Below are 25895 nucleotides of genomic sequence, written 5' to 3'. Positions count from 1 at the left end.
TCTGTGTGAACAACAAAGAAGAGGAAGCGCACATAGTAAACAACAATGGAGGACATCTTTCTTCTTGACATCTGGACAATAAGACAAAAAGCTTTGGGGGTTTTTTTCTTCCCATTCTGGAAGTGACCATTCTCCAGCTTTCAGCCAACACACTAGTGCATCAAGCTGCACCCTTCGGGTGTTTGACATGCCAACTTTTTACAGTGGAAATGAAAATACAAAGAACATACTGAATGACAGCAACTGTATTTTTGACAGTGGAACTGCTAAGGTCGACTCAGGTCTTTCAAACCCTGCACTGGTTTGAAACCCTAACCCAGCCTTGAAATCTTAACCATGGCCTAAAACAGACTTGAAAGTCCTTTCAAACTTATCTACCTCTTGTCTGAAAATGATTTACAATTCCAAACCTTAGTTTCAAACCCGAGTTTCAAACTCTACTCTGAAACTCTTATCCTGGTTTAAAACCTTCATTTCAAACCTTAACCTTTAAAGGTTTAGCCTTTACACCTTAATTTGAAATCCTAGCTGTTGTTGAAAGCTCTGTGTGAAAAGGGCGGGTGAGCTACGGTTGTCACTTTAAGTCTTGTTTGTTAATGTGGTTGAACTCTGACACTGTTGTAGATGATTTCTTTATCAATTAATGATTAATAACACTTTCTTTGAGCCGCCGCTTTCAACTTTCCCATTTAACTTGTGTCCTGTTATTGACCCTTTCTTCTGTCATAATCCTCTCTTTACCCCCTTCTCACCTTTCGGCTTGATCGCCCAGAGAGCCGATGAAAATGGCGAAGGCGTTGACCTCGGGGTTTGAAGTGAGGACCTGGGCGAAGCGCTCAGGTCGGATGCCGTAGCGCTCCAGGTTAGCATCGCTTAGCACCACCACAAAGTGCTCGTCGGCCTCCTCCCGTGCTAGCTCCTTGATGCTGGCCGCCGTGGCCTCAAGCGTGTAGTCGCCGCTCATGCAGAACTGAGAGTGGGCGTGCATAGTCTATAGCGGATGGGAGGGCATAATGGGGGGGGGGGGGGCGAAAGCACAGAAAAAATATCATTATATTAATTGTGCAGAAGAGGAAAAGAACCCCCAAGACCTTAGCCCAGCGAGCCAAAGAATTAACTCAAGTGTGTTTTTGTGATGTCACAACAGAATACAGTATGAGCAGTATTAGCAAAAGAGGAAACTGTAACAAAACCATATACAGTGACTAAGGACCAAACCTTGCTGCGAGTAACTGATGCACCCCCAACCCCCTTCCAAAGGTTTACTACTGCCTACAGACTTTTTTTTTCCCATTAGGCAAGACTATGCCCTGACTAAATGAAGCTCCTGCCCTCACATCAACATTTCCCCTTGACACCAAGATGCTACAAAATAACGCTAAGGCAATATTATTAAAAAATATATCATAAAAATATAAAAATATACTCTTACCTTTCCATTATACAGTCAAACCTCGGTTTTCGAACGTCTCAGTTCTCGGCCAATTCAGTTTTCGACCAAAAATTTCAAGTTTTTTATGCCTCGGATGACGAACAAATTTCGGTTCTTGAACAAACTGAGCGCATTTGAATGCACCACTTGACTCCTCTCGCCTTCCTTACATGAGGAAATGACGCTTCATCGGGTAGATGAGGAAGAGACGCTTCCTCGTGTCGCTTTCCATTGTGAGCAGACGTGTTCAATAAACATTTTTATTTTAAAAAGAGGGTGGTTTCAGTTTTCGAACAATTCGGTTTTCGAACAGCCTTCTGGAACGGATTATGGACAAAAACCGAGGTTTGACTGTAAGTCCAATAGGTAAATTGAAAGGGTGAGTAGTTTTACTTTATTTTACCCTATTATAAATAGATTAATTTCTCTTCATATTTGTATAGAGTCAGAAATGCTAAAATGTAAAACCCTCTGGACAGTGGGGGTTGAGGATGCCGAACAGTTTCTTTCTATTTCCATTATTTCCTGCGGGAAAAATTGATTACAAATCTGAACAACCTAAACTTGAATCAGCCATTACGCAGCGGATCATAGTTGATTCTGCCGCTTTGACTGTACTTTGGCAGTAACTAAAAATGGCTGCAGTTAGAATAAAGTAACATTTCTCCAACCAACTACCTTAAGGACTTTTAGTCTCTGCTTGTTGTTCTTCGGGACTCTGTCCACTCGGACCAGATCGATGTCATAGCCGTCGCCCGAGTGGCCCATGATGTCGTACTGTGATCAAAAAAAGAACAACTGATGAGATTTGACAAGTGTAGAAATGATTGTGCTTTTGCATTTGCGAGTTGCAACAGCACCACCTTCACCGAGAATGACCCGAGCCCTCATGCCAGCTTGTGGTGGAGTGTGATGCCACATGATGCCCACTCAAGTATTTCAGCCCTGACGAATGTGTACATGCTTTCCATATACTTGTCAGGTTTCAGAGCAGGTTGGCCTGGCATCGCCAGGTCAAGTCTTCTATTTCAGTTCAGGATGTTATGTCCTCTATCTACTATGAGATGTTATGATCACAATGTTTCCAGACCATGTGGGAGCTCATTTGCACTGTTGCCAGGCAGGAAAATGTGTTTTGAAAGTGTGAAGTGAGTAAACCTCGTGAGATGTCAGTGCATTTTTTTTAAACTCTTGAAGAGATCGATTCATGACACTTTTCCTATGAGAAGAAAATGCAACTGGAACAAACTTAACCAGCATCTTGGAGAAGATTATATCCTACTTTGAAGGTTACAGTATACACAGGAAAAAGTAGTGGTTCTAGACCATTACCGTGAGGAATGTTGAAACGCAAACAGGATGTTAGGGTGTGACCACCCTCACCTTGAACTTGTGCTCATAGCTTTCGAAAGCCTCCATGACCATACACACAGCTTCCATAGTGCGCTCGAGGCGTCCGTCCACGCCGTTGAAGCGGTACATACTTCCAGACACATCGGCTAGCACACGTAGACGTTTGGGCTTTTGCTGTGGCGTTCCTGGCTGTGAACACAGGACACAAACACAATGGAAAATATGGAGTCAGTGACTAAAACAAAAACCCGCATTGGGATTAACTGGTGTAAACTACTAAACACGCGCACACAGGGAATTGATTCATTGATGGACGACAAATATGCAAAGTTTGGAGCTAAATGAGGCAGAAAAGCAATGCCTGACGACTGCAGGGTTGTATAATTAGCACAGGAAATTCCTCCTCAACGAGTAGGCATGAGAGTTGAAGACATGATGCCGGAGAAGAACGCCAGGGTGTAAGAATAATCTCACATATACCACTGGAATGTACTGACTGACACAAAGGTCAACTGTACGTGTGTGTGTGTGGGGGGGGGTAATTGTGTGTGTGTTTAAAGGTGTGGTGCAGTGGGCGGGAAAAACAAAAGAAAATCATTTTCACTTCGGGGTCCAGTTCTCCTCTGCGTTTATAAATAGCCCTTTCGCCGGTGAGGCCGTCGATGATTTTTGCATCGTCCAGTTCTCCCAGAGCCTGGTTCTTTAGCCACTGGCGCTCCTTGGCTTTAGCCTGGAAAACACACACACACACACACACACACACACACACGCACACACACACACACACACACACACACACACGCACACACACACACACACACACACACACACACGCACACACACACACACACACACACACACACACGCACACACACACACACACACACAGACATACACAACATCAGGCGGTTTTTCCACTTGAAAATAGTAACAGCGGAAGGCCACAAACACATCAGTCGCAAAAACCTCAACTGTTAAAATGCCCCCATGATTAACATCTGTGGTAGGCAGTGACAAAAGTCCAAAAGCAGATATTTCAGGTTCAGAGTCAGTGCTTTACTTGAGTATTTACTTTTATGACTATTTTTAATGTTTCATCTACACATTTGAAAATGGATAACTGCAATTTTTTTTTTCTCCAAACTGCAAGTGTGACTATGCAACATAAAAACCGACGCAAGTAAAGAACCAGATCCATCCATCCCCTGTACCGTTTATTCGGGTCACAGGTGTGCTGGATCATTTTATGTGGCCCTCACAATCTCTAATGCAGGTGCTTATATGTGGCAAAATCTCCTGGGTGTTGAAAGAATGAGGGGGCTTCCCTAAAACCCAGTCACACAATGCATTGCTGAAAAGTTTCCAGGAAAGCATCATCTTCTGTGTGTGCGTGTGTGCGTGTGTGTGTGTGTGTGTGTGTGTGTGTGTATGCGTGCGTGCATGCTAAATCACTCATCAAGTATGATAAAAATAACATGACTTCATGGCATCGTCCTTGTGTAATCCCCCTCATATTAACGGCCCGCGGTGACGAGGACAAACAAGCACTGTTGTTCACGTTCAAAGCTGCTGCTTTGAACACCTGGATGGAGGGACGTGGGGGTGGGCGTGGGTGGGAAGCACACACGACATGAGCACAAAAGAGCCTCACACCTGGACAGGAGAATAATAGAGCTAGCATGGCCGCTCTGTAATCATTCTGATATGACACACACCTCTGCACACATGCACTTGAGTTCTCACAGGGATCCTCAACAACTCGCAAACAAGGTCAAAACAATGAAATCACTCTCTCAATGGAATATAGCAAATATGTTTTTCATTTCGGCGCTATTATATTTTGGTCGCTAGGATACATACTGTATGCTAAAAAACAAAGTTGTTGTTTTTTTTATGGTTAGTAGTACCAGTAGTAGTAGCCCAAGAGTTGCTTGATCATGAATTGCCCAATACATTTATTTCCAAGGACCTCCTCTTCTGTGCCTTTCTGTGACTCCTCCAGTGTCTCTAACTCTGTTTTATCCTGCTGTGACACTCTGAAGCTCAGTGACCACTTTCTTCTGTGAACATGCTTTTTGAAGCCCCGCAATGGCGAGGAGTTGTTCATCAAGGGAATGTCGTCTTGGCTTATTAAGAAATTATGTTGTGATGTTTCAAGGTCTCGTGCCACATTTTCTAAAACTAATATTTGACACCCTTTTATCGGGTTTGAATGATCATTTAGGTTGCAAATGCCCAGAATGCCCTTGTCAGGGTATTCCAGTTGGTCAAAAACTTTCTGAACGGACGGTTTTCTCATTAATAATCAACAAGTAAATGAGCTTTGCTCAGATTGGATCGCTGTTCTGCTTAATATGAATATCGTAGCTGCTTGTTATTGATGATACTAGTGTAGCCTGTACTACCGGGGACAAATTCCTTGTGTGTTCTACATACTTGGCTGATGAACATGATTCAGATTCTGATTCTGATATGGAAAACAGCTTTCCTGTGATTGGTAGTTGATGATGTCTTGACTGTTGATACATGGACATCGTGAACTGTGAGCTATAAGATTTTGTCTGTTCCCTCCCATTATATGTCTCGGTTATGGTAAATTGGCACTTGAGTCAACTCATGACTTTGTCTTACATTGTCTATAAAAGTCGGGGAAAAAAGCTAACATTGTACTTGACTGCTAACTTTAGCTTACACACTCTCACAAGGGTGGTACAGTGGATGAGTGGTTAGCGCATCCATTTCACAGTTCTGAGGTTGGTCTGCATTTTCCAATGTTAGCTTATGAAAAACACCTAACAATGGAGTTATTGGCTAATTTTGACTTACATACTCAATGTAAATCAAAGGCAAACATTGAGATTAACAACGATAGTTAGCTAACCTGCTGTATTAGCCTGTGAATGTCATATTTTAAAACCCTTACAACCTGTGTCTTTTTTTTAAACTTTTTTTATTTTGAAGTGGTTTATCAAAGGTTTTCCAGGAATGTTCCCAGATTTTCCTCCCCTGAAGAAACTAAGTAGTATGTCAGAAAAGTTAAACATGACCAGCAAACCTGCAAAGTGTCCAGGATAATGCGCAGGGACTGAACTTGTCTCCTGACAGCACTGGAGAATCGCTCGTATGTGGTGGCGTCATACTCACTCATATCGATCTCCTTCAGCCTGTAGAGAGACGGATGCAATTTTATATTCATTGAATGTCCTTTAGCCTGTAGAGAGACGGATGCAATTTTATATTCATTAAATGTCATGAATTTGACATTTCTTTCTTTATTTATCATAATCCATAGGATGGCGAATTGGAAAGGCATTTTGTAATACTCTACAAACTTGTGAATAAAAATCTAGAAAATATATGAGAAAATAATTACTTTTAGGAGAATAAAATTGTAATCTGACAAAAATAAAGCAAAAAAGTCTATTCTAGCCATCATCATGTGTCTTCAGGATAAAAATGCCACCTGCAGTTTGACAGTATTAACGTTATAAATCAAAGTCCATTCCTTATATCTTGTTATTTATGGAAAATGTGACACATACAATATAATGCTCTTTTTTTTGCATTTGGACAAAATCCATTTCCTGTGTCGCATCAGTACCTTTTTGAACGCATCTATTTTTTTAAGAAATCTTTTACTTTGTCCATTTATACCTGTGAGAGAGACAGGTGTGCTATGTCTTGTCTGTGTAATCCCATCATCATACTTCAGCATTACCTACCTACATAGAATCCTCTTGAGGGGTCATTAAGCATCTTACCTGCACTGTGTTTGCATAAACGGGCATGTGTGTGCACGCGCGTGTGTGTGTGTATTTGAAACATGTGACGACAAGCAGACTGTGATTGCACAAAGATACACAGATAGGAAGATATTGTAACTAAGTACGGTACGTGTCACAGCTCGCCACCGTATCTACAGTATCTCTGTGTGTGTGCGTGTGTGTACGCTTGCCTATTGTCTATGTGTGACTGCTTGCATGAGGACAGACAGACACAATAATCATGTACAGACTGCGGGCGTGAGCCACACAAACACATACAAACAAAATTTAGGGACTCAGACAATAAACCACAAGTATTCCAACCAGGAAATGCCTCACGTCTCGACAGAATACATGACGACACCCTCCCTAAAGGGTGGATAAATTAAGGTCTTGATTTCAAGGGTGGCGGCCCGGTGGTCGACTGGTTAGCGCGTCGGCCTCACAGTGCAGAGGTGCAGGGTTTGATTCCGGCCCCAGCCTTCCTGTGTGGAGTTTCCTCACACATTCCAAAAACATGCACGACAGGCTGATTGAACACTCGAAATTGTCCGTAGGTGTGAGTGTGAGCGTGGATGGTTGTAAATCTCTCTGTGCCCTGCGATTGGCTGGCAACCAGTTCAGGGTGTCCCCCGCCCGCTGACCGAAGACAGCTGGGATAGGCTCCAGCATGCCTTGCGACCCTTGTGAGGATGAAGCGGATCGGAAAATGGATGGAATTTCAAGGGTGTTTTGGGATGAACATGACCAAAATACTGAGTATGATGCAGTGCAGTGCGCTAAATGAACATACTCTGATCCTACCTCTCTGACACTGTCATTCAAAACTGACCATAATTACACAGACATCATCATCTCAATGTGATCATAATGCCTCACTTAGGGCCCTGTTTCGATATGCAAGTGCCTGTGTGCCCGGCGTAAAAATGGGCACATCTTCCTTTGGATGCCAGGGCAAGTCTGGTCTAGTGTGTTTGAGACCGCGATATTGCCTCACTGGGCATTCTGGTGCAGGGAACTGCCGTGCCCCCGATGCACCTGATAATTTGGTTACAGGAAGTAGACTATGCTCGGCATTACAACGGACATATCTCCATTTTCATATGAGAGCAATCTCGCGTTTTTGTGAATTTTGGTAGACCCGCTTATGCCTCACTGGCCATTCCAGGTGTTGCAGCTGATGCCAATAGAAAGAAAACTCCACCTCTGCGTACAGTTAAAATAGTGCGGATTTTTAATGCGACACCACGGAAGAGCTATGGAGCTAAGATTGAGGCTTGCACCCTGGCTACACCAAATTATAGTATGAAAACAATGCATTGCAACATCTTCCAAGGTCCTCTCTCTCTCTCTCTCTCTCTCTCTCTCTCTCTCTCTCTCTCTCTCTCTCTCTCTCTCCCTCTCTCTCTCCTGCTCTCTCAAGCTGCAAAGTTTAATCAAAGTTCAACGTTATGTTTAGTTTGTACATACCTTCAGGCTGTAAACTAATGGTGGCTATGTAGGAGCAGATGCTTGCTGTTGCGAAATGCTGCGATTTACACATGATCCGATGAGTCGACTAATTGTTACTACTATAGCTGACTAGTTCATGAGCAAAATAATCGTTTGTGGTAGCCGAAGTTGAGAATTCTCATTGCATAACGGACAGAAAGTAGGTTAGTGCTCAACATTAACATGTGTTATTAACGTGACTTGCATAAAACTTGACAGGGAATGCAGTAAATGAAACCTGAATAAGAACTGCGTGTGTGTGTGTGTGTGTGTGTGTGTGTGTGTGTGTGTGTGTGTGTGTGTGTGTGTGTGTGTGTGTGTGTGTGTGTGTGTGGAGGGGAAGGTTGACGGGGCGTTATATCCTCCGCCCTCCGAGCTAAACCTCCTACCATGCCTACACCACCCCAGGTAAAACTGTCTAGAACTACTTGTGCTCAAATTCAAAAAACAAAAATGAAAATACATTAAAAAAAAGACAAAAAAACAAAAACAAAAAAACCCTGAGGTTCTAGGGAAAAAAGTAAAGACATTTTTAGGGGCACATAGTCATCTCTGATTAAAATTTCCTGTTGACCAGGGTTTTCAATTTTAATTATTCGTTATGAGAAAAATAGTAATAATAAACCGAGATTTGATTTAGCATTGCAACACAGCCACGAACAAGGGAAAGCCCCGCTTTGGTGAGATGTCATCACTGCGGTTAATCACAGAGCTGATATTGAGTGTCTAACAACTAATGAGCTAAAGTGTGCTTGCGTTTGAATGGATGCTTGCAACTATGATGACAGTTGTTTACTACGCATTCCGCACTCTTTGAGAGAATCAACTGTTGTCCGGCCACATCCCAGTGAGCCCACAGAGAGAGAAGCATAGCACCGCTACTTCCTCCACACATTCCTCTGGTGTGTATGCATGTGTGTGTGTGTGAGTACCGCGACTGCTGCTAAATCTTCCACATTCCACAGATTATATTTAACACAGTAAAGAAAGTGAGAAAATAGCAAGTTATGCTCAAAGAGGAGTGACCCCCTCCCTGCCCCACAAAAAAGAACTACCACATACATAAGGTGGAGTTGCCGACACTAAGAAACAATCTACATGTATTTTTCAACTCTTTGAGACTTGTGCATGTAATCTCTGTGGGGTTGTTAAATTCGGGTCAAAAAAAGTTCAAAAGCTCCAATGTTCTTTTCAAAACAGTGTCACAACCTACTAAATAAATGTGTATGACTAAACTTGTCATTAATTTTGAATGCTCTTAAATAGTAATTGAATTCCTGCAATCTGACTGTGGTCATGCCGAATCGCACACGCAGATGCAGCACAAGCAGACTTGAGCTAAAACACAAAACAGCGTGATATAACTTTTGGTCCCATAGACCGCAATGACATTGTCCCATATTGTTTTTATTTCACCAATTACCACGCTGTGTTCATGCGTCTGTTGTGTGCTTTTTTTTGGGGTGGGGTGGCAGGTGTGCATGTGCATGTGACATAGTAAGTACGTTCTCGACACGATTGGCTGCCCCCGCCGCTGACGGACTGGGCTGAGTGAAATAATGACGGAAGGATGATGCTGTGCCCACCTCTGAAATTCACATTTACATAACATTTTCTTTTCGTGTGTCGGTAAGTGCTGCTGTTTTGCTTACCAACATAGCTGTCCGAGGTCAAATGGGTTCAGCAATCAAGAAATGAATGTCCGTTTAGGAACAATAACAGAGCCTCTTTACCCGGACCATGGTCGATCACATTATTGTGGAGCTAGCGATCGACTGGAACACTTTTTTTTTTTTTTTTGCCCTCTCTATTTAAAATGCAGTGAGATTCTACATTGCATCTGAAAGCCTGTTTACCTGCCTTGGTAGGTGTTGCATTTTTGGTTAGCAACAGAGTGCGAATGGGCTCAGTAGTTATTAAATAACAAGAGATAATTACAAGAGATAATTACAGGACTCCAGGGCCCGACCGCTAAATAAGGCATAAAATAACACAACTTGCTTTGCTCATCTAAGCTTTGCTTATTAAAATTTGCTTTGTTTTGAATGACAGGTCCAGACAATGATCTGATCAACAAATTAATTTTTTAAATATATATTTAAGGATACAGATGGGGGTATGGTATAGATTTATGTGTCATAAATAATGAAACCCCCTGCTGTTAATAGTTAATTACATAAAGGTAAAAACAATTGACAAACATTGGCCATTTGGCTGATTATTTTGGCCAATCATTGAAGAGCCTTAAATTGAGGATTACAATTGTTTTATCGAAGAAAAATACCAGTTATAGGGTTTCTTTACACAGTAGATGGCAACTACTGGTATGTCATGGAAATTTTTTCAACTCTTGTTGCAGGTTCGCTTAAACAGGAATCAATTTGAAATATGACCCTCGATGCGAAAGTTTAAAAAAACGCCGCTGGAAAAACATTTTGGAGCCCTTCCAATTTTCAAAAAAAAGAAAAAAAACTATATACCATTTATGCTGATCTAATTTGAAAAGGGGATGATGGCTCAGACCTGCCAGGCATGTCGACACAGCCGCTTGAGTAAAGGATTGTGTCTGTGTGTATGCGTTTGTGTGCATACACTCTGCCATTTCGGCATACCTGAGCCTGTTTTTGCTTGCGAGCCTTAACGACTGCAGGCAATTTAAAACGGCAGGATCATAGATGGTTGATGTTTAACCTGAAGCTGAGTAAACAAAGGACCGTTTTGGTGGATGTACGAATGAATGGATAAGAAAGACAAAATTTGCATCGACTCTATTTGTGAAGGGAACAATTTTTAGAGCATGTGGTGACATGATTTTTCCAAAAAGATGGAGAGCAAGTGGGGGAAAACGTTGGGAAACGGAAAAAACAGAGCGAGAACAGAAGAGGAGATTCACAAAAGGAACGCATGAGAGGATGAAGGGAATCACTGTGCGTCACGATAATCAGGGGAGGAGGACAGGGGATGGGGGTAGGGGGTGAGGGGCTAAAAGAGAGTAAAAGGGAACAAAACAGAGAACAGAGACAGCCTTCATAGTTGAGTTTCTGAAAAAAGGGTGTCCTCTCGGCTGCCCACACGTGTGCACCTGCACGCACATCCGCACATGTATTCATGAGACCAAGTATGGAAGACCTTATTCATCTATCCACACATTCTTCAGCTATTGTTCCACAGTTGTTTTTTTTTTTTTTTTTACACTACAGTGAGGTAATTGTGCAAGCCAAAGCAAGTGGTGAAGCGCGACAGATCAATCGAGTGCATAGCGGCTGCGCCCACGTGACACGACCCCATCCACTTAACTTCACGGCAGGGACAAGTGGAGTCAGTGGGTGTGTACGAGGCAGGCAAACGGCGGGGAGAGACAGACCAATCGTGTGCATTGTCACTCCTCACACGTGACACTGCTACAGCCAGTCAACTTTTGCACACCAATCGTGTGCAGAGGACTCTTGCCTCGGGGCACTATGACTTCAACATGACATGCCGCAGCCAATCAATTTAGAACCAACCTGTCTTTGAAAGCTTTTTCTGCCATCTCTCGCGCCGCTCTGCGGACCTCCTCTGGGACGGCGTCCTTCTCTGCCTGGGAAACCTGGAACACCTTGTGTCCCGCATCTAAGCGATACGGGCCCCCTTTCCCACCCAGCCCCGCAGTGTCTCGACCTCCTACAGAGAAAACATCACAAAAGAACATAAGGTCAAGACTTTTATTTTGTGTTTTCTCAGAGTACTTTGACTGCCTCCCAAACTCTAAAAACATGCATGGTAGAGTAAGTGAAGACTCTAAATTGCCCATTGATGTGAATTTGAGGGTGAGTGAATGTTTGTCTATAAGTGCCTTGAGAAAGACTGCCGAGCAGTCCAGGGTGTGACTTGCCTATCCTTGCCAAAGTCAGCTGCAATAGGCTCTAGATCACCTGCAGTGCTCAAGATGAAAAGTGATGCATTGTAGAAAATGTAAACCTGATTGATTGATGCATTATTTTTAATAATAGTGTATGATCATTTGTATTTGTCATTATATATTGAACATAATGCTGTAAAATGAATTTGATGTTATAACATCAATACAGTGTGTGTGTGTGAGAGAGAGAGAGAGAGAGAGAGAGAGAGAGAGAGAGAGAGAGAGAGAGAGAGAGAGAGAGAGAGAGAGAGAGAGAGAGAGAGAGAGAGAGAGAGAGAGAGAGAGAGAGAGAGAGAGAGAGAGAGAGAGAGAGAGAGAGAGAGAGAGAGAGAGAGAGAGAGAGAGAGAGAGAGAGAGAGAGAGAGAGAGAGAGAGAGAGAGAGAGAGAGAGAGAGAGAGAGAGAGAGAGAGAGAGAGAGAGAGAGAGAGAGAGAGAGAGAGAGAGAGAGAGAGAGAGAGAGAGAGAGAGAGAGAGAGAGAGAGAGAGAGAGAGAGAGAGAGAGAGAGAGAGAGAGAGAGAGAGAGAGAGAGAGAGAGAGAGAGAGAGAGAGAGAGAGAGAGAGAGAGAGAGAGAGAGAGAGAGAGAGAGAGAGAGAGAGAGAGAGAGAGAGAGAGAGAGAGAGAGAGAGAGAGAGAGAGAGAGAGAGAGAGAGAGAGAGAGAGAGAGAGAGAGAGAGAGAGAGAGAGAGAGAGAGAGAGAGAGAGAGAGAGAGAGAGAGAGAGAGAGAGAGAGAGAGAGAGAGAGAGAGAGAGAGAGAGAGAGAGAGAGAGAGAGAGAGAGAGAGAGAGAGAGAGAGAGAGAGAGAGAGAGAGAGAGAGAGAGAGAGAGAGAGAGAGAGAGAGAGAGAGAGAGAGAGAGAGAGAGAGAGAGAGAGAGAGAGAGAGAGAGAGAGAGAGAGAGAGAGAGAGAGAGAGAGAGAGAGAGAGAGAGAGAGAGAGAGAGAGAGAGAGAGAGAGAGAGAGAGAGAGAGAGAGAGAGAGAGAGAGAGAGAGAGAGAGAGAGAGAGAGAGAGAGAGAGAGAGAGAGAGAGAGAGAGAGAGAGAGAGAGAGAGAGAGAGAGAGAGAGAGAGAGAGAGAGAGAGAGAGAGAGAGAGAGAGAGAGAGAGAGAGAGAGAGAGAGAGAGAGAGAGAGAGAGAGAGAGAGAGAGAGAGAGAGAGAGAGAGAGAGAGAGAGAGAGAGAGAGAGAGAGAGAGAGAGAGAGAGAGAGAGAGAGAGAGAGAGAGAGAGAGAGAGAGAGAGAGAGAGAGAGAGAGAGAGAGAGAGAGAGAGAGAGAGAGAGAGAGAGAGAGAGAGAGAGAGAGAGAGAGAGAGAGAGAGAGAGAGAGAGAGAGAGAGAGAGAGAGAGAGAGAGAGAGAGAGAGAGAGAGAGAGAGAGAGAGAGAGAGAGAGAGAGAGAGAGAGAGAGAGAGAGAGAGAGAGAGAGAGAGAGAGAGAGAGAGAGAGAGAGAGAGAGAGAGAGAGAGAGAGAGAGAGAGAGAGAGAGAGAGAGAGAGAGAGAGAGAGAGAGAGAGAGAGAGAGAGAGAGAGAGAGAGAGAGAGAGAGAGAGAGAGAGAGAGAGAGAGAGAGAGAGAGAGAGAGAGAGAGAGAGAGAGAGAGAGAGAGAGAGAGAGAGAGAGAGAGAGAGAGAGAGAGAGAGAGAGAGAGAGAGAGAGAGAGAGAGAGAGAGAGAGAGAGAGAGAGAGAGAGAGAGAGAGAGAGAGAGAGAGAGAGAGAGAGAGAGAGAGAGAGAGAGAGAGAGAGAGAGAGAGAGAGAGAGAGAGAGAGAGAGAGAGAGAGAGAGAGAGAGAGAGAGAGAGAGAGAGAGAGAGAGAGAGAGAGAGAGAGAGAGAGAGAGAGAGAGAGAGAGAGAGAGAGAGAGAGAGAGAGAGAGAGAGAGAGAGAGAGAGAGAGAGAGAGAGAGAGAGAGAGAGAGAGAGAGAGAGAGAGAGAGAGAGAGAGAGAGAGAGAGAGAGAGAGAGAGAGAGAGAGAGAGAGAGAGAGAGAGAGAGAGAGAGAGAGAGAGAGAGAGAGAGAGAGAGAGAGAGAGAGAGAGAGAGAGAGAGAGAGAGAGAGAGAGAGAGAGAGAGAGAGAGAGAGAGAGAGAGAGAGAGAGAGAGAGAGAGAGAGAGAGAGAGAGAGAGAGAGAGAGAGAGAGAGAGAGAGAGAGAGAGAGAGAGAGAGAGAGAGAGAGAGAGAGAGAGAGAGAGAGAGAGAGAGAGAGAGAGAGAGAGAGAGAGAGAGAGAGAGAGAGAGAGAGAGAGAGAGAGAGAGAGAGAGAGAGAGAGAGAGAGAGAGAGAGAGAGAGAGAGAGAGAGAGAGAGAGAGAGAGAGAGAGAGAGAGAGAGAGAGAGAGAGAGAGAGAGAGAGAGAGAGAGAGAGAGAGAGAGAGAGAGAGAGAGAGAGAGAGAGAGAGAGAGAGAGAGAGAGAGAGAGAGAGAGAGAGAGAGAGAGAGAGAGAGAGAGAGAGAGAGAGAGAGAGAGAGAGAGAGAGAGAGAGAGAGAGAGAGAGAGAGAGAGAGAGAGAGAGAGAGAGAGAGAGAGAGAGAGAGAGAGAGAGAGAGAGAGAGAGAGAGAGAGAGAGAGAGAGAGAGAGAGAGAGAGAGAGAGAGAGAGAGAGAGAGAGAGAGAGAGAGAGAGAGAGAGAGAGAGAGAGAGAGAGAGAGAGAGAGAGAGAGAGAGAGAGAGAGAGAGAGAGAGAGAGAGAGAGAGAGAGAGAGAGAGAGAGAGAGAGAGAGAGAGAGAGAGAGAGAGAGAGAGAGAGAGAGAGAGAGAGAGAGAGAGAGAGAGAGAGAGAGAGAGAGAGAGAGAGAGAGAGAGAGAGAGAGAGAGAGAGAGAGAGAGAGAGAGAGAGAGAGAGAGAGAGAGAGAGAGAGAGAGAGAGAGAGAGAGAGAGAGAGAGAGAGAGAGAGAGAGAGAGAGAGAGAGAGAGAGAGAGAGAGAGAGAGAGAGAGAGAGAGAGAGAGAGAGAGAGAGAGAGAGAGAGAGAGAGAGAGAGAGAGAGAGAGAGAGAGAGAGAGAGAGAGAGAGAGAGAGAGAGAGAGAGAGAGAGAGAGAGAGAGAGAGAGAGAGAGAGAGAGAGAGAGAGAGAGAGAGAGAGAGAGAGAGAGAGAGAGAGAGAGAGAGAGAGAGAGAGAGAGAGAGAGAGAGAGAGAGAGAGAGAGAGAGAGAGAGAGAGAGAGAGAGAGAGAGAGAGAGAGAGAGAGAGAGAGAGAGAGAGAGAGAGAGAGAGAGAGAGAGAGAGAGAGAGAGAGAGAGAGAGAGAGAGAGAGAGAGAGAGAGAGAGAGAGAGAGAGAGAGAGAGAGAGAGAGAGAGAGAGAGAGAGAGAGAGAGAGAGAGAGAGAGAGAGAGAGAGAGAGAGAGAGAGAGAGAGAGAGAGAGAGAGAGAGAGAGAGAGAGAGAGAGAGAGAGAGAGAGAGAGAGAGAGAGAGAGAGAGAGAGAGAGAGAGAGAGAGAGAGAGAGAGAGAGAGAGAGAGAGAGAGAGAGAGAGAGAGAGAGAGAGAGAGAGAGAGAGAGAGAGAGAGAGAGAGAGAGAGAGAGAGAGAGAGAGAGAGAGAGAGAGAGAGAGAGAGAGAGAGAGAGAGAGAGAGAGAGAGAGAGAGAGAGAGAGAGAGAGAGAGAGAGAGAGAGAGAGAGAGAGAGAGAGAGAGAGAGAGAGAGAGAGAGAGAGAGAGAGAGAGAGAGAGAGAGAGAGAGAGAGAGAGAGAGAGAGAGAGAGAGAGAGAGAGAGAGAGAGAGAGAGAGAGAGAGAGAGAGAGAGAGAGAGAGAGAGAGAGAGAGAGAGAGAGAGAGAGAGAGAGAGAGAGAGAGAGAGAGAGAGAGAGAGAGAGAGAGAGAGAGAGAGAGAGAGAGAGAGAGAGAGAGAGAGAGAGAGAGAGAGAGAGAGAGAGAGAGAGAGAGAGAGAGAGAGAGAGAGAGAGAGAGAGAGAGAGAGAGAGAGAGAGAGAGAGAGAGAGAGAGAGAGAGAGAGAGAGAGAGAGAGAGAGAGAGAGAGAGAGAGAGAGAGAGAGAGAGAGAGAGAGAGAGAGAGAGAGAGAGAGAGAGAGAGAGAGAGAGAGAGAGAGAGAGAGAGAGAGAGAGAGAGAGAGAGAGAGAGAGAGAGAGAGAGAGAGAGAGAGAGAGAGAGAGAGAGAGAGAGAGAGAGAGAGAGAGAGAGAGAGAGAGAGAGAGAGAGAGAGAGAGAGAGAGAGAGAGAGAGAGAGAGAGAGAGAGAGAGAGAGAGAGAGAGAGAGAGAGAGAGAGAGAGAGAGAGAGAGAGAGAGAGAGAGAGAGAGAGAGAGAGAGAGAGAGAGAGAGAGAGAGAGAGAGAGAGAGAGAGAGAGAGAGAGAGAGAGAGAGAGAGAGAGAGAGAGAGAGAGAGAGAGAGAGAGAGAGAGAGAGAGAGAGAGAGAGAGAGAGAGAGAGCCTCGGCTAGGTCACCTGTGCCACCTGCCCACTGGTTTCCGCCCACATGTGGTGCATTGTTTGCATCCACCTTGCCGTGTTTTGGGGCAGAGACATCCAAGCCACTGTCCCTTTGGACGGTAATCTGGAAGAAAGAAAATAGGTATTTTTATTTTTTTTTTTTACAAAGATTAAAAATTAGGGTTGGAAACCACCACAATGCCTTACGCTGGGCACATCGTTGATTTTATGAAGCATATAAACAAACAAAATGTGAATATGTTCCACATAAAACACACTTCCACAGAGGTGGAGTGATCAGGACCAAGACATGCCGCGAACAGCGAAAATTCCAGATTAATTGATGCCCCCTTCAAGAAATGTTTATATTTGGTCATGGATGTCACAGCATTGTGGCAAACCACTATTTTTGGCTCAATGAAACACCTCAACTCATTTCAACATAGTTACTTGACACCAAAACGCCAAAAACTGGCACCAAAGTAATACATTTATTACTTTGGCCGGAAAACACAAACAGCAAAATAATTAGCTTTTTTTTCGGTGAATAACAGAGGATAGGTTCTTAAAATAATCAGCGAGCAGGTGAATTGATGAATGCCGAACTGCTGTCCGCATATTTCAGTACCACAGCCATATCAACACCACTAGGTACATCACTTTTACTGTTACACAGCACTCACTAAAGGTGAAACATTGTCACAACTGGGGCCCTTTCACACAGAGACACACGCTAACACAACAACATCATGAAATTACCATCTGTAATCATTGGGTATGAAACTTCACACCATGTCCCTACTCCCGGTATTGTGGACTTCCCTAACATAAAGGCACCATGTGAGTTATGATCTTGACTGTTTTTGCTGGGCTTGTCACAATGTGCGACTTATCATGACATAGCAGGCACGTACTATCTGTTTCAAAATGCCGCGCCTTTAACGAGTCTTAGGGCCCGCTATATTTAGCACAGATTATCTGACCCAGTCGGTATGTAGAGGAGATTATACATATAGGCATGTCTCATTGACTTTTATTACTCAATGTAACTATCACACTTTTAAATATCCATTCCCAGAGGCAGGCCTACTTATAAATGTTCGAATTAATTTGAATGGACTGCATTTTCGTATTGGGAGTCACGCAGTCCTACTCACAATTGTATTTTATACTGAATATCAAGTGTGATTCATGATTGGAATGGTACAGTGTTACAATTAACCTCGTGCTCTGATTCTTAAGGTTTTTTTGGGAGTATGACAGTTTAATGACAACAACAAAAACACAAAAATAACATCTGATCGATTTATTGCTGCTTTCACCACAGTGCACGCAGCAGCCAGGTAGACAGGTATACTCCCATAACGCCACAATGTTGCATTAATCTTTTTCCAGTTTGACAGAAAAAAAAGAAAAATCTAATCACACTTTTCCTGACAAATTTCACTAGTTTTCAAATTATATAACTTTTGCGTGATGAGCACAACAGGATGGACTTGGAAAATGAAAGAATTTGTTGAATGTGAGACTGAAGAAAGAAAAACACTCAATTTTAATGATCGATCTAAAAAAGTGGTTGTCGCCTGACTGTGTTTTTTGTTTTTGTTTTGAGTACTTAGAGGGGGGAAACGCCCCCCCCCCTCAGCAAGTATCATAGATGGGCCTCGTCTCCATCATATGATCTGTCTGCTGTCATATCCATGTACAGTATGTGAGTGATGCATGAACATGAGCTTTGCTGCACACATGCCTGCCCTCACGCACAGGAATGCTTTGCAGTTGGCTCGAGGCCGTGGTTATGAACGCGATTATGATCACCTGACACACACACACACACATGCACAGTTAACTGCCAGGTCATCAGACTGGCCTCCATCCACCTGCCCCTCCTGTCAGGAATCGAGTCGGGTTCGTCCATTTTAGGGGGTCCCTGCTTCGTAATGTGAGCATAGGGCGCCAAGGGGCTTATGGGAAAGGGGTGACTAACGCTATCCATTTGAGTTTAGAGAACGTGTGCGTCACTGGGACAGTGACGCCACCGCATGGCACGCATGACTTTGTCCGCCACAACCATCTGCTCCTCTCCACCGGTAAAATGGCACATTATGATTGGATTTACATCTCGGCTAATGAATGAGAAGAATGGCTGATCATACCCTATGCCTCATTAAATGTAACAACATTAAATGTTGTTACATTTCTGTTTTAACTGTGTCTGTAGAGTTAATAAACATTTAATGATGGTGATGGTATGGCCCTGAAACAAATTATTTTGATTACCCAATTACCATTATTTACTTGGCAAAATTTGCCAATAACGGCATTCAGCACCGGCATCCCCTCAAGAACTGCTCAAATTCCAAATGTTTTTGCAGTCTGGTCTGAGTGTTAAGCATCTCCACAAAAATGAAACATATTTCAGAGCAGAGTGTGACGTGTAAGCAGGTAGTCTGGTATTGAGGTGAGGGATGTAAACGGTGTGGTGAGAAGTACATAGAGCGTCTCTGTTATTCACATACAGTAGAGTTAATGTTGTTTCTCCGGAGCCAACAGCAAGCACAGCGGCTGTCTTGTCTGCAGTAGACGAGGTGTGCCTCCATCGAAGAAGAAGTGACTATTGAGGAATGTGTACGTATGCGCCCAAATGTTATCTTTTCAGGTGTTTGGCTTTGTTCTTGATGACTCGCTATTTTGATTTCTACTTGTTTAGGAATCAAATTTTGGTCCTTATCTTAGATTATACTTTCTATTTTCACTTCTACAGCAGCCCATTTAGGTGGCCACCACTGAATTGCACATAAGTGTTCAAATGCATTATGCCATGATGGCAACTTGTTACATTTCCTTGCCTGTTGCCACCTGATCCTCACTCAATCTGTTGATATGTGAAATAGTTATGTGCATACATAATCGTCAATATGAACACATTTGCACTTCTGGTTAGATGCTAAGTGCATTACAGAGGCTGTACAGTATACCTGAGTCTCCTGCACAAAGACACTAAAGTCAACTCTAATCACTAAATATAACCACTGCGGGATAAAATATGCAAGAAACAATAATGCCTATCTGTGTTCAGATGTTCAGACACGGTTGCGTGCATGTGGACGTCGACATTATCTGAAGAATGCGTCTGTCTGTGCTCTGCAATGTGGGCGCCAACACAATGCCGCCTCAGTCTACAGATCAATATAGCAAGGGTCATAGCTCTTGCATCATCACTACAAAGCCCGTCCATTCATTAACGCCAGCAAGCCCAACAGCGCATACATTTCGGGGTGGGCAGGGAGCAATCCACATCAGGAATGTTTCCAGTGGATACCTTCTGAGAATCTCCTCTCAGAGCTCAATTTTGTGAGCTCATTCACAAAATAGCACTGCCACCCAGTGGTATAAAGTGACAATGCAGGGTACCTGCTGTGATGACAGTAGTCCCCAGTGGTGGGGAGTTGCCAAATACTGTATGTTGCCCACATAAGATTATAAATGTATAAATGTTAACAATAATAATAATCAATAAATAAGTTCTCTAAATAATTACTTGAATAAGAGTATGTATTAAAAATACTTAACTCAGAGCGATTTCTGATTTGTTTTAATCAGCATACTTTTCAAATAGTAATGTGCAAATTCAGGTCGTGACTATATTACTTGAATCAAAACAATAAGAACGTTTATAAAATAACAAATTAAAACTAATTCAATTTCTTAGTCTCCTCAATCCAGTTGAGCCACTTCTGACTTCGCTTGACAAGAGGAATGCAACATTTGTAGCCCATATCTAGCATTTGTCTGTGTGCGGTGGCTCTTTATGTAGCGATTCAAGCCTCAGTACACTCCTTGGGAGGCTCCCCAAATTGTTGTATGGATTTCGCTTGACAATACTCTAAAGGCTGCGATTATCACCTTATCACACCACTCAATTTTATGTTAACATATTTAACTACACTAGTGTGTGAACAGCCAGCTTTTTTAGCAGTGACATTTTGTGACTTAGCCTCCTTGTGAAGGGTGTTGATGACCGTCTTCTGTACATCTCTCAAGTCAGAAGCCTTCTCCCCTGATTTTAAATACGACTGAGCAACTGTTTAAAGGCTCAGGAAACATTTGCAGATATTCTGCGTTAATTAACTGATTTGAGAGTTTCCAAAAGAAAATTGTCATAATATTGAAATGTTCTAAGACACTGATTTTACATAACACAAAGTACTTGACTCTATTTTCTGCAATGATAGACCAAAAAATAAAACTTATTCATATTATATTCTATGTGCCCATAAATGAGACTCGTTCATGACTAACATTTCGGCTCAAACCCAAAGCTAAATAAATAAATGATCGACCAAACTACCCTTGAAACTCTAAAATGTCAAAAAGTGAAGGTACCACTGTATTTACCTGCACAGGCCTACCGTCCTCAGAGCCAATCATATTCCTCCACTCCATCAGCGATCGCTGCAGCGTGTCCAATCCCGTTTCCCAGAGTCGCACGTAACCACCCATGTCCACTGTGACCACGCCGCCGGTGTTGAGTGGAGCCATAAGGACATCCGTCTCTGACATCTTGGACAGCCAATTAGTGTAGGGTGACACAGACATTGACCTGCCACCCATGACAGTAAAGAGAAGTTGGAATTTTGTTCATATAGTATACACTTCGGACTGAGGTCATTAATATAAATAAATAATTTTATTTATTTATTTTTTAAATGGGATAAGGAGGCACTGATTACAAACTGAGTACTGTATACCGGGAAGCACACGTATTTACATTTGAGTACACACCAATACCAAGCACCGATACTTGATAATGCTATTACGTCTTGCAAATATAATAATGTAAAATTATTTTTATTTACCAGGTAACCAAAAATTGTTTAAAAAAAAAACAGAAAATTCCAAATTCCAAAACACTCGGGATAGCACTCACATAGTAATCCCATTTCACTGGTCCATTTGCCAAACCTTTTATACGCTTGCGACTAATATGAGAAGAAAGAAATATCACATGGTTTCAAATCAAATGAATTGGCTCACAGAATGAAAGAAAGAAAACATGCCCTATATATTGAGCGAATATATTAGCACAACTAAGTACTCCATCTCTCACTACAAGATGGTAGCAGAACATTCAACAGTTATCTGTCTTACTTACCTTGGGACAGGAATATATTTGACTTTTTTAGAGTTGAGATCAGTCACTTCCAGGTAGGCTGCTGTCATCGGAGGGGTGACATCTGAAGGCAAAACAGGAAGTCATTCCATTGGAGTGTCAGACACTGTCATACAAAAAGTGTAAATGCTAATAACCTTTCGGGTAGATCTCCTTCAGGGGCACTTTGCTCGGTGGAAGGGCCCGGACCACCTGATTGGCTGACAGTAGACTCACACAATTGCTCTGTTTGACCGCAGCAGTCCGTGGGCCACCTCGGAGGAACGTGTGGGCGCCACCGTTGCTGCCCTTCACCTCTGATAGGTCGACAGCCCTCTTAAAGCTGTACACCTCATTGGGAGACTGGACCATGCATGAAACATCACATTAAAAGATGCTCATCGAGATTAATTGAGATATTTTTCATGTGTTTTCACGGTTACCATGAGGTCTGGGAAGCCCACGATGACTCGCGCAAAGGTGCTTGTGTCAGCCATGATACGATTCGGGGAGACAATTTTTTGGCTGAGGGCGGAGCTGAGATTCTCGTTGGGAAGCTGATCACATGACAGCATTTGCGGTACAGACACATTATCTGACGGAGCAGAAAATGGGAAATATCAGCGAGGAATGCCACTTTGAGCTTACTGCGTTAAAGTTATTTCTTTTGAGATAAGTTTCAAATCAGTATTGTATGGAGTCCACTATTTCGTAGCAACTGTAACCTTTTATTCCAGCCCGGTGAAGGAAAAGGAATGGTAGGCTGTGCATTTTTTTTTAAAAGCAGGATTTGCATTTTTTGTTTTAGAACTGTTCCACGTCTATGTTGCATGGAGTACACCAACTTACGGCACCTGTAAATTTCTATTCCAGTCTAGTGAAAGAGAGTGATGATGAAATATTCAGTGCCCCAAAAACCGCAGCAACACCTTAAAGGGAGCTTGCAACATTGAAGAGACTCATGACCATCGACAACGCATACACGCTGTTTGACATTTTGTTCCCGGTAAGAGTGGGAAGCAGCAGCCACACACATCCTCAACAATTGTGTTGTGGACAGATGAGCGAGGCAGAGTGCATTGTGGATGGAGCGATAACAGCCTCAGTAAGCTTTTTTTCATTTCATTCCAGCAGAACAGATGTGTTAAAATACCTACCTGCGCTAGCGGCCGCATGGCCTGAAGTGATGGCGTCCTCGCTGATGGTGTGCAGCTGACACACGCCTGAGTCCTCTGCCCCCATGTGTATGGGCTTGGTCAGCAGGAACTTCCTATTTCAGGTTGTTTGCAGAGTGAGACTGACATTGAAATGGCTTTTCTTCATATAAATGTGTATTTTGGGAGATAAATGCTGGATAGTGAGCCCCATTCATTCCATATTCCATTCTCACCCACAATAGAATGATATACAGCAAAGCGACTATGTTAAAAAAATAAGAAAGAACATTAAAATAATCTTTTTTGTAGTTGTATGGGGATTTGCTGGAATGAATGGGAAAGGGAATGAATGATGAACAACAAAATATAATCTAAGTTTATAAACCCAAACTTCATACAGTCAAATGGCTATATTTTGTGAAAGTGACAATACTAGACCTCTTAGAAATTTCAGAACAACTTCCTAAATGACTCGAATTACGGTAATCAGGAAACTCCAGTTTGTCCTTTGTAAATTTAGCATACATTCCAAAGAATACCAAAGGGTACCCGTAAGAACCAATCCAATGCGACTTTATCCGCACACACACTCCAAAAAAGGGGAAATTGAAAAGTAGTCACATACTTGCCGGTGTTGCTCTCCAACAGCAGCCAGCGGTCCTCTGCCACTAGGAAGACAGACTTGAGGTTGATGGGCAGGGAAATCGTGTGAACTTGGCCCTCCAGCACATCCAGCACCTCCAGCTGGTTGCTGTAATGGCAAACAAACACCAAGCTCATTATAACAAAAACAAACAAACAAACAAAAAAAACAAAACAGTACAGCAGATTAGAATGTGTTGCGTGGCAAAGAGCATCATCTAACCCATCTTCCTTGTAGAAGAGCAGCCAGTTATTGCGGGCGAAGTCGCGGCACATTTTATACTCTCCCTATGAAACGAACAAATACTTGTGAAACTTCAAATGTCTGAAAATGATGCACTCAGCATCAGGGGATACACTTAGTCAAACATTAGGTGTAGGTAATGAAAATGATTTGAGACTTAGCACTGACCTGCGGTTCTTTACTGCTCCACCAATTGGAAGCCTTGCTGGGGGGCTGCTCGCTGTTCGATGACAACATGAGTCTCCGCACTGCCCCTGTGGCCATGTCTACGTGTAGCACTGTGTTACTCTGATTCAACAGAGGGAAAGAAGAATTAGATACACTATCGCTCCAGAAATGGTAATTAAATGCGACGTAAATCGACAAAAAATATTTGGACACTGCAAAGGATTTAAATGTGTATACTGGGCTGTTACTGTCAATTATTTTTAGAAATAATTATTCGATCGATCACCCCATCAATTAATTGAACAACATTTTATTTTTTCATGTTTATTGGGTATTGTTTCGTGATTAAAAAAAAGAAACCAAACACCTCTCTGAGGTGCTTGGATTGCCCAGGTAAAATCAATGAGATGCGGAGTCCATGGGCCCGCTGCTCCACTCCCTCTAAAGTGTAGATGCTGTCTTCTGCTGGCCTGCAGTTATTCTCTGTTTCTCATACTTTCAGTTGCATTAAACTATTTGGATTATTTTGGGAAGAGGAGTCCTCCTGTTCTTTTTTCATGGCCAGTGAGCCGGGTTACGACATTGACCATCAGTTAGTTGTCGATTAATCGCTAGATTTAGACACTGCCATTAACATATTTCGGCAACAACACTCCATACACACACGCACGCACGCACCACGCGCACACGCACGCACACACACACACACACACACACACAGACTTGCTCACATCACACACCACCCCAACCCAACAGATCCCACCTCTTAAAGGTAATTTTCGATATATTTTATACTTACAAGCAATGTGTGTGTGTGTCTATGCGTGTGTGTGTGTGTGTGTGTGTGTGTGTGCGCGCATGCGTGTGGATGTGTGTTCAAATACATTTGTTTTTAATTCGTTAACAAAAACAAACAAACAAAAAACCAGAAGGGTAAGGGGTAGAAAACCCTACGAAAAATAAGAGATTATTGTGGATTGTTTCTATTCCCCGCAATTAACAGAAGTTCAATTGGCTTTCACGATAATAAATATAGAAGGAAAACATACATAACATTAATCTTCATGGAAGAATGGAAAAGATTACACATAGCAGCACCAATAATTGCATTTTCAAAGCTAACGTTATGAACTAATTTCGATTTATGGACCTACACTGTATTACCGAAATACTGTAATACTCTTTGGGTGAATTTTAATTTGTTCAACCTACAGAGGGCGCTCTAGAACTAACCAAGTTTAGTATTTAGACTCACATCTTGTATCTTGCTTTCATGGTGTTTCATCTTCATCTTGTTTCAATGGTGTGCCTGTGTGTGTGTGTGTGTGTGTGTGTGTGTGTGTGTGTGTGTGTGTGTGTGTGTGTGTCCTTCATCAGCCCCCCCCACTTGGCTTTGTCCTCATCTTCAGTTGGGTTTGATGAGACAAAACCACAGGGAAGCAAGCATGACACTAATGGTTTCCTTATTGCCTCGACATTCCTGACATATACACACATGCGCACACATTGCGACTATTAGACGAAGGTAAGCCCCTTTTCTTGATGATAAACATGGACCATAGCACATGAGCACAAGTCTGTCCATCTATCTCCTGGAAGCTCTTTTCCTCCTCCACCCAGAGAAGTTAAATAATTCCGCAAATAATAAAATAAATATGTTTTTATCCCATTTCCTAGATTCAAAAATGACCCAGATAAATGCAGACTATATATGCGGTGGTCCACACAGTCATTTGAATGCTCAAAAATCAACGGGCACACCCTTCTCTGTGCCAAAATACGCAATGTACTTGTGTTATCCATAAAAAAATATGGTACATTGTCATTAGCTTGTTGACAAAATGCTAACTTTATGCCATTAATGTGCTAAGTTACCATACGTAGCACTACCAGGACGCGTGGTTATTAGTCAGCAGTCATCCGCGTCCCAGAAAGGACTCAAAATACTCTGGGCATATGTTTCCGGTCTGAAGGCCTGTGACCTGTGAGTGAACTTTATTTTGTCTGGGCCTCTTCATATCTGGACGGACGTGCTTTGATACATCACAAGTGTATTTTTAGAATCCCCCTTACCCCCATTTGTCTAATATGCAGCAGCTGCAGAAACGCTGTGAGTGGACAAAGAGCTAACATGAAATGCATTTGTCTCAAACTCGGAGAGATGTTATCACGAATTATGGCTCACTATTTTGAGAAACTTGACATA

The 25895-nt window shown here is 43.3% G+C and overlaps 1 protein-coding gene across 1 annotated transcript in view; it reads right to left on the bottom strand.

Annotated features, from left to right (window-relative positions):
• The window catches only part of vwa8 (von Willebrand factor A domain containing 8), a 61655-nt gene that overhangs the window by 1899 nt on the left and 33861 nt on the right, over window positions 1–25895 (bottom strand). The window contains exons 30-44 of the mRNA XM_019867712.1: window positions 23690–23809; window positions 23501–23565; window positions 23261–23386; window positions 22636–22748; window positions 21922–22073; window positions 21637–21841; window positions 21482–21563; window positions 20725–20929; window positions 16342–16450; window positions 11547–11703; window positions 5841–5949; window positions 3390–3515; window positions 2816–2974; window positions 2111–2209; window positions 753–991 (exon numbers count right to left, since the gene is read on the bottom strand). Coding sequence (XP_019723271.1) covers window positions 753–991; window positions 2111–2209; window positions 2816–2974; window positions 3390–3515; window positions 5841–5949; window positions 11547–11703; window positions 16342–16450; window positions 20725–20929; window positions 21482–21563; window positions 21637–21841; window positions 21922–22073; window positions 22636–22748; window positions 23261–23386; window positions 23501–23565; window positions 23690–23809 — 2066 coding nt within the window. The remainder of the gene's footprint in view (window positions 1–752; window positions 992–2110; window positions 2210–2815; window positions 2975–3389; window positions 3516–5840; window positions 5950–11546; window positions 11704–16341; window positions 16451–20724; window positions 20930–21481; window positions 21564–21636; window positions 21842–21921; window positions 22074–22635; window positions 22749–23260; window positions 23387–23500; window positions 23566–23689; window positions 23810–25895) is intronic.

This window comes from Hippocampus comes, unplaced genomic scaffold, assembly GCF_001891065.2.
Source record: "Hippocampus comes isolate QL1 unplaced genomic scaffold, H_comes_QL1_v1.1 scaffold27, whole genome shotgun sequence".
NCBI classification, from domain to species: Eukaryota; Metazoa; Chordata; class Actinopteri; order Syngnathiformes; family Syngnathidae; genus Hippocampus; species Hippocampus comes.
Note: the sequence above shows the minus strand (reverse complement) of the source record. Positions and strands in the feature narration are given on the sequence as shown.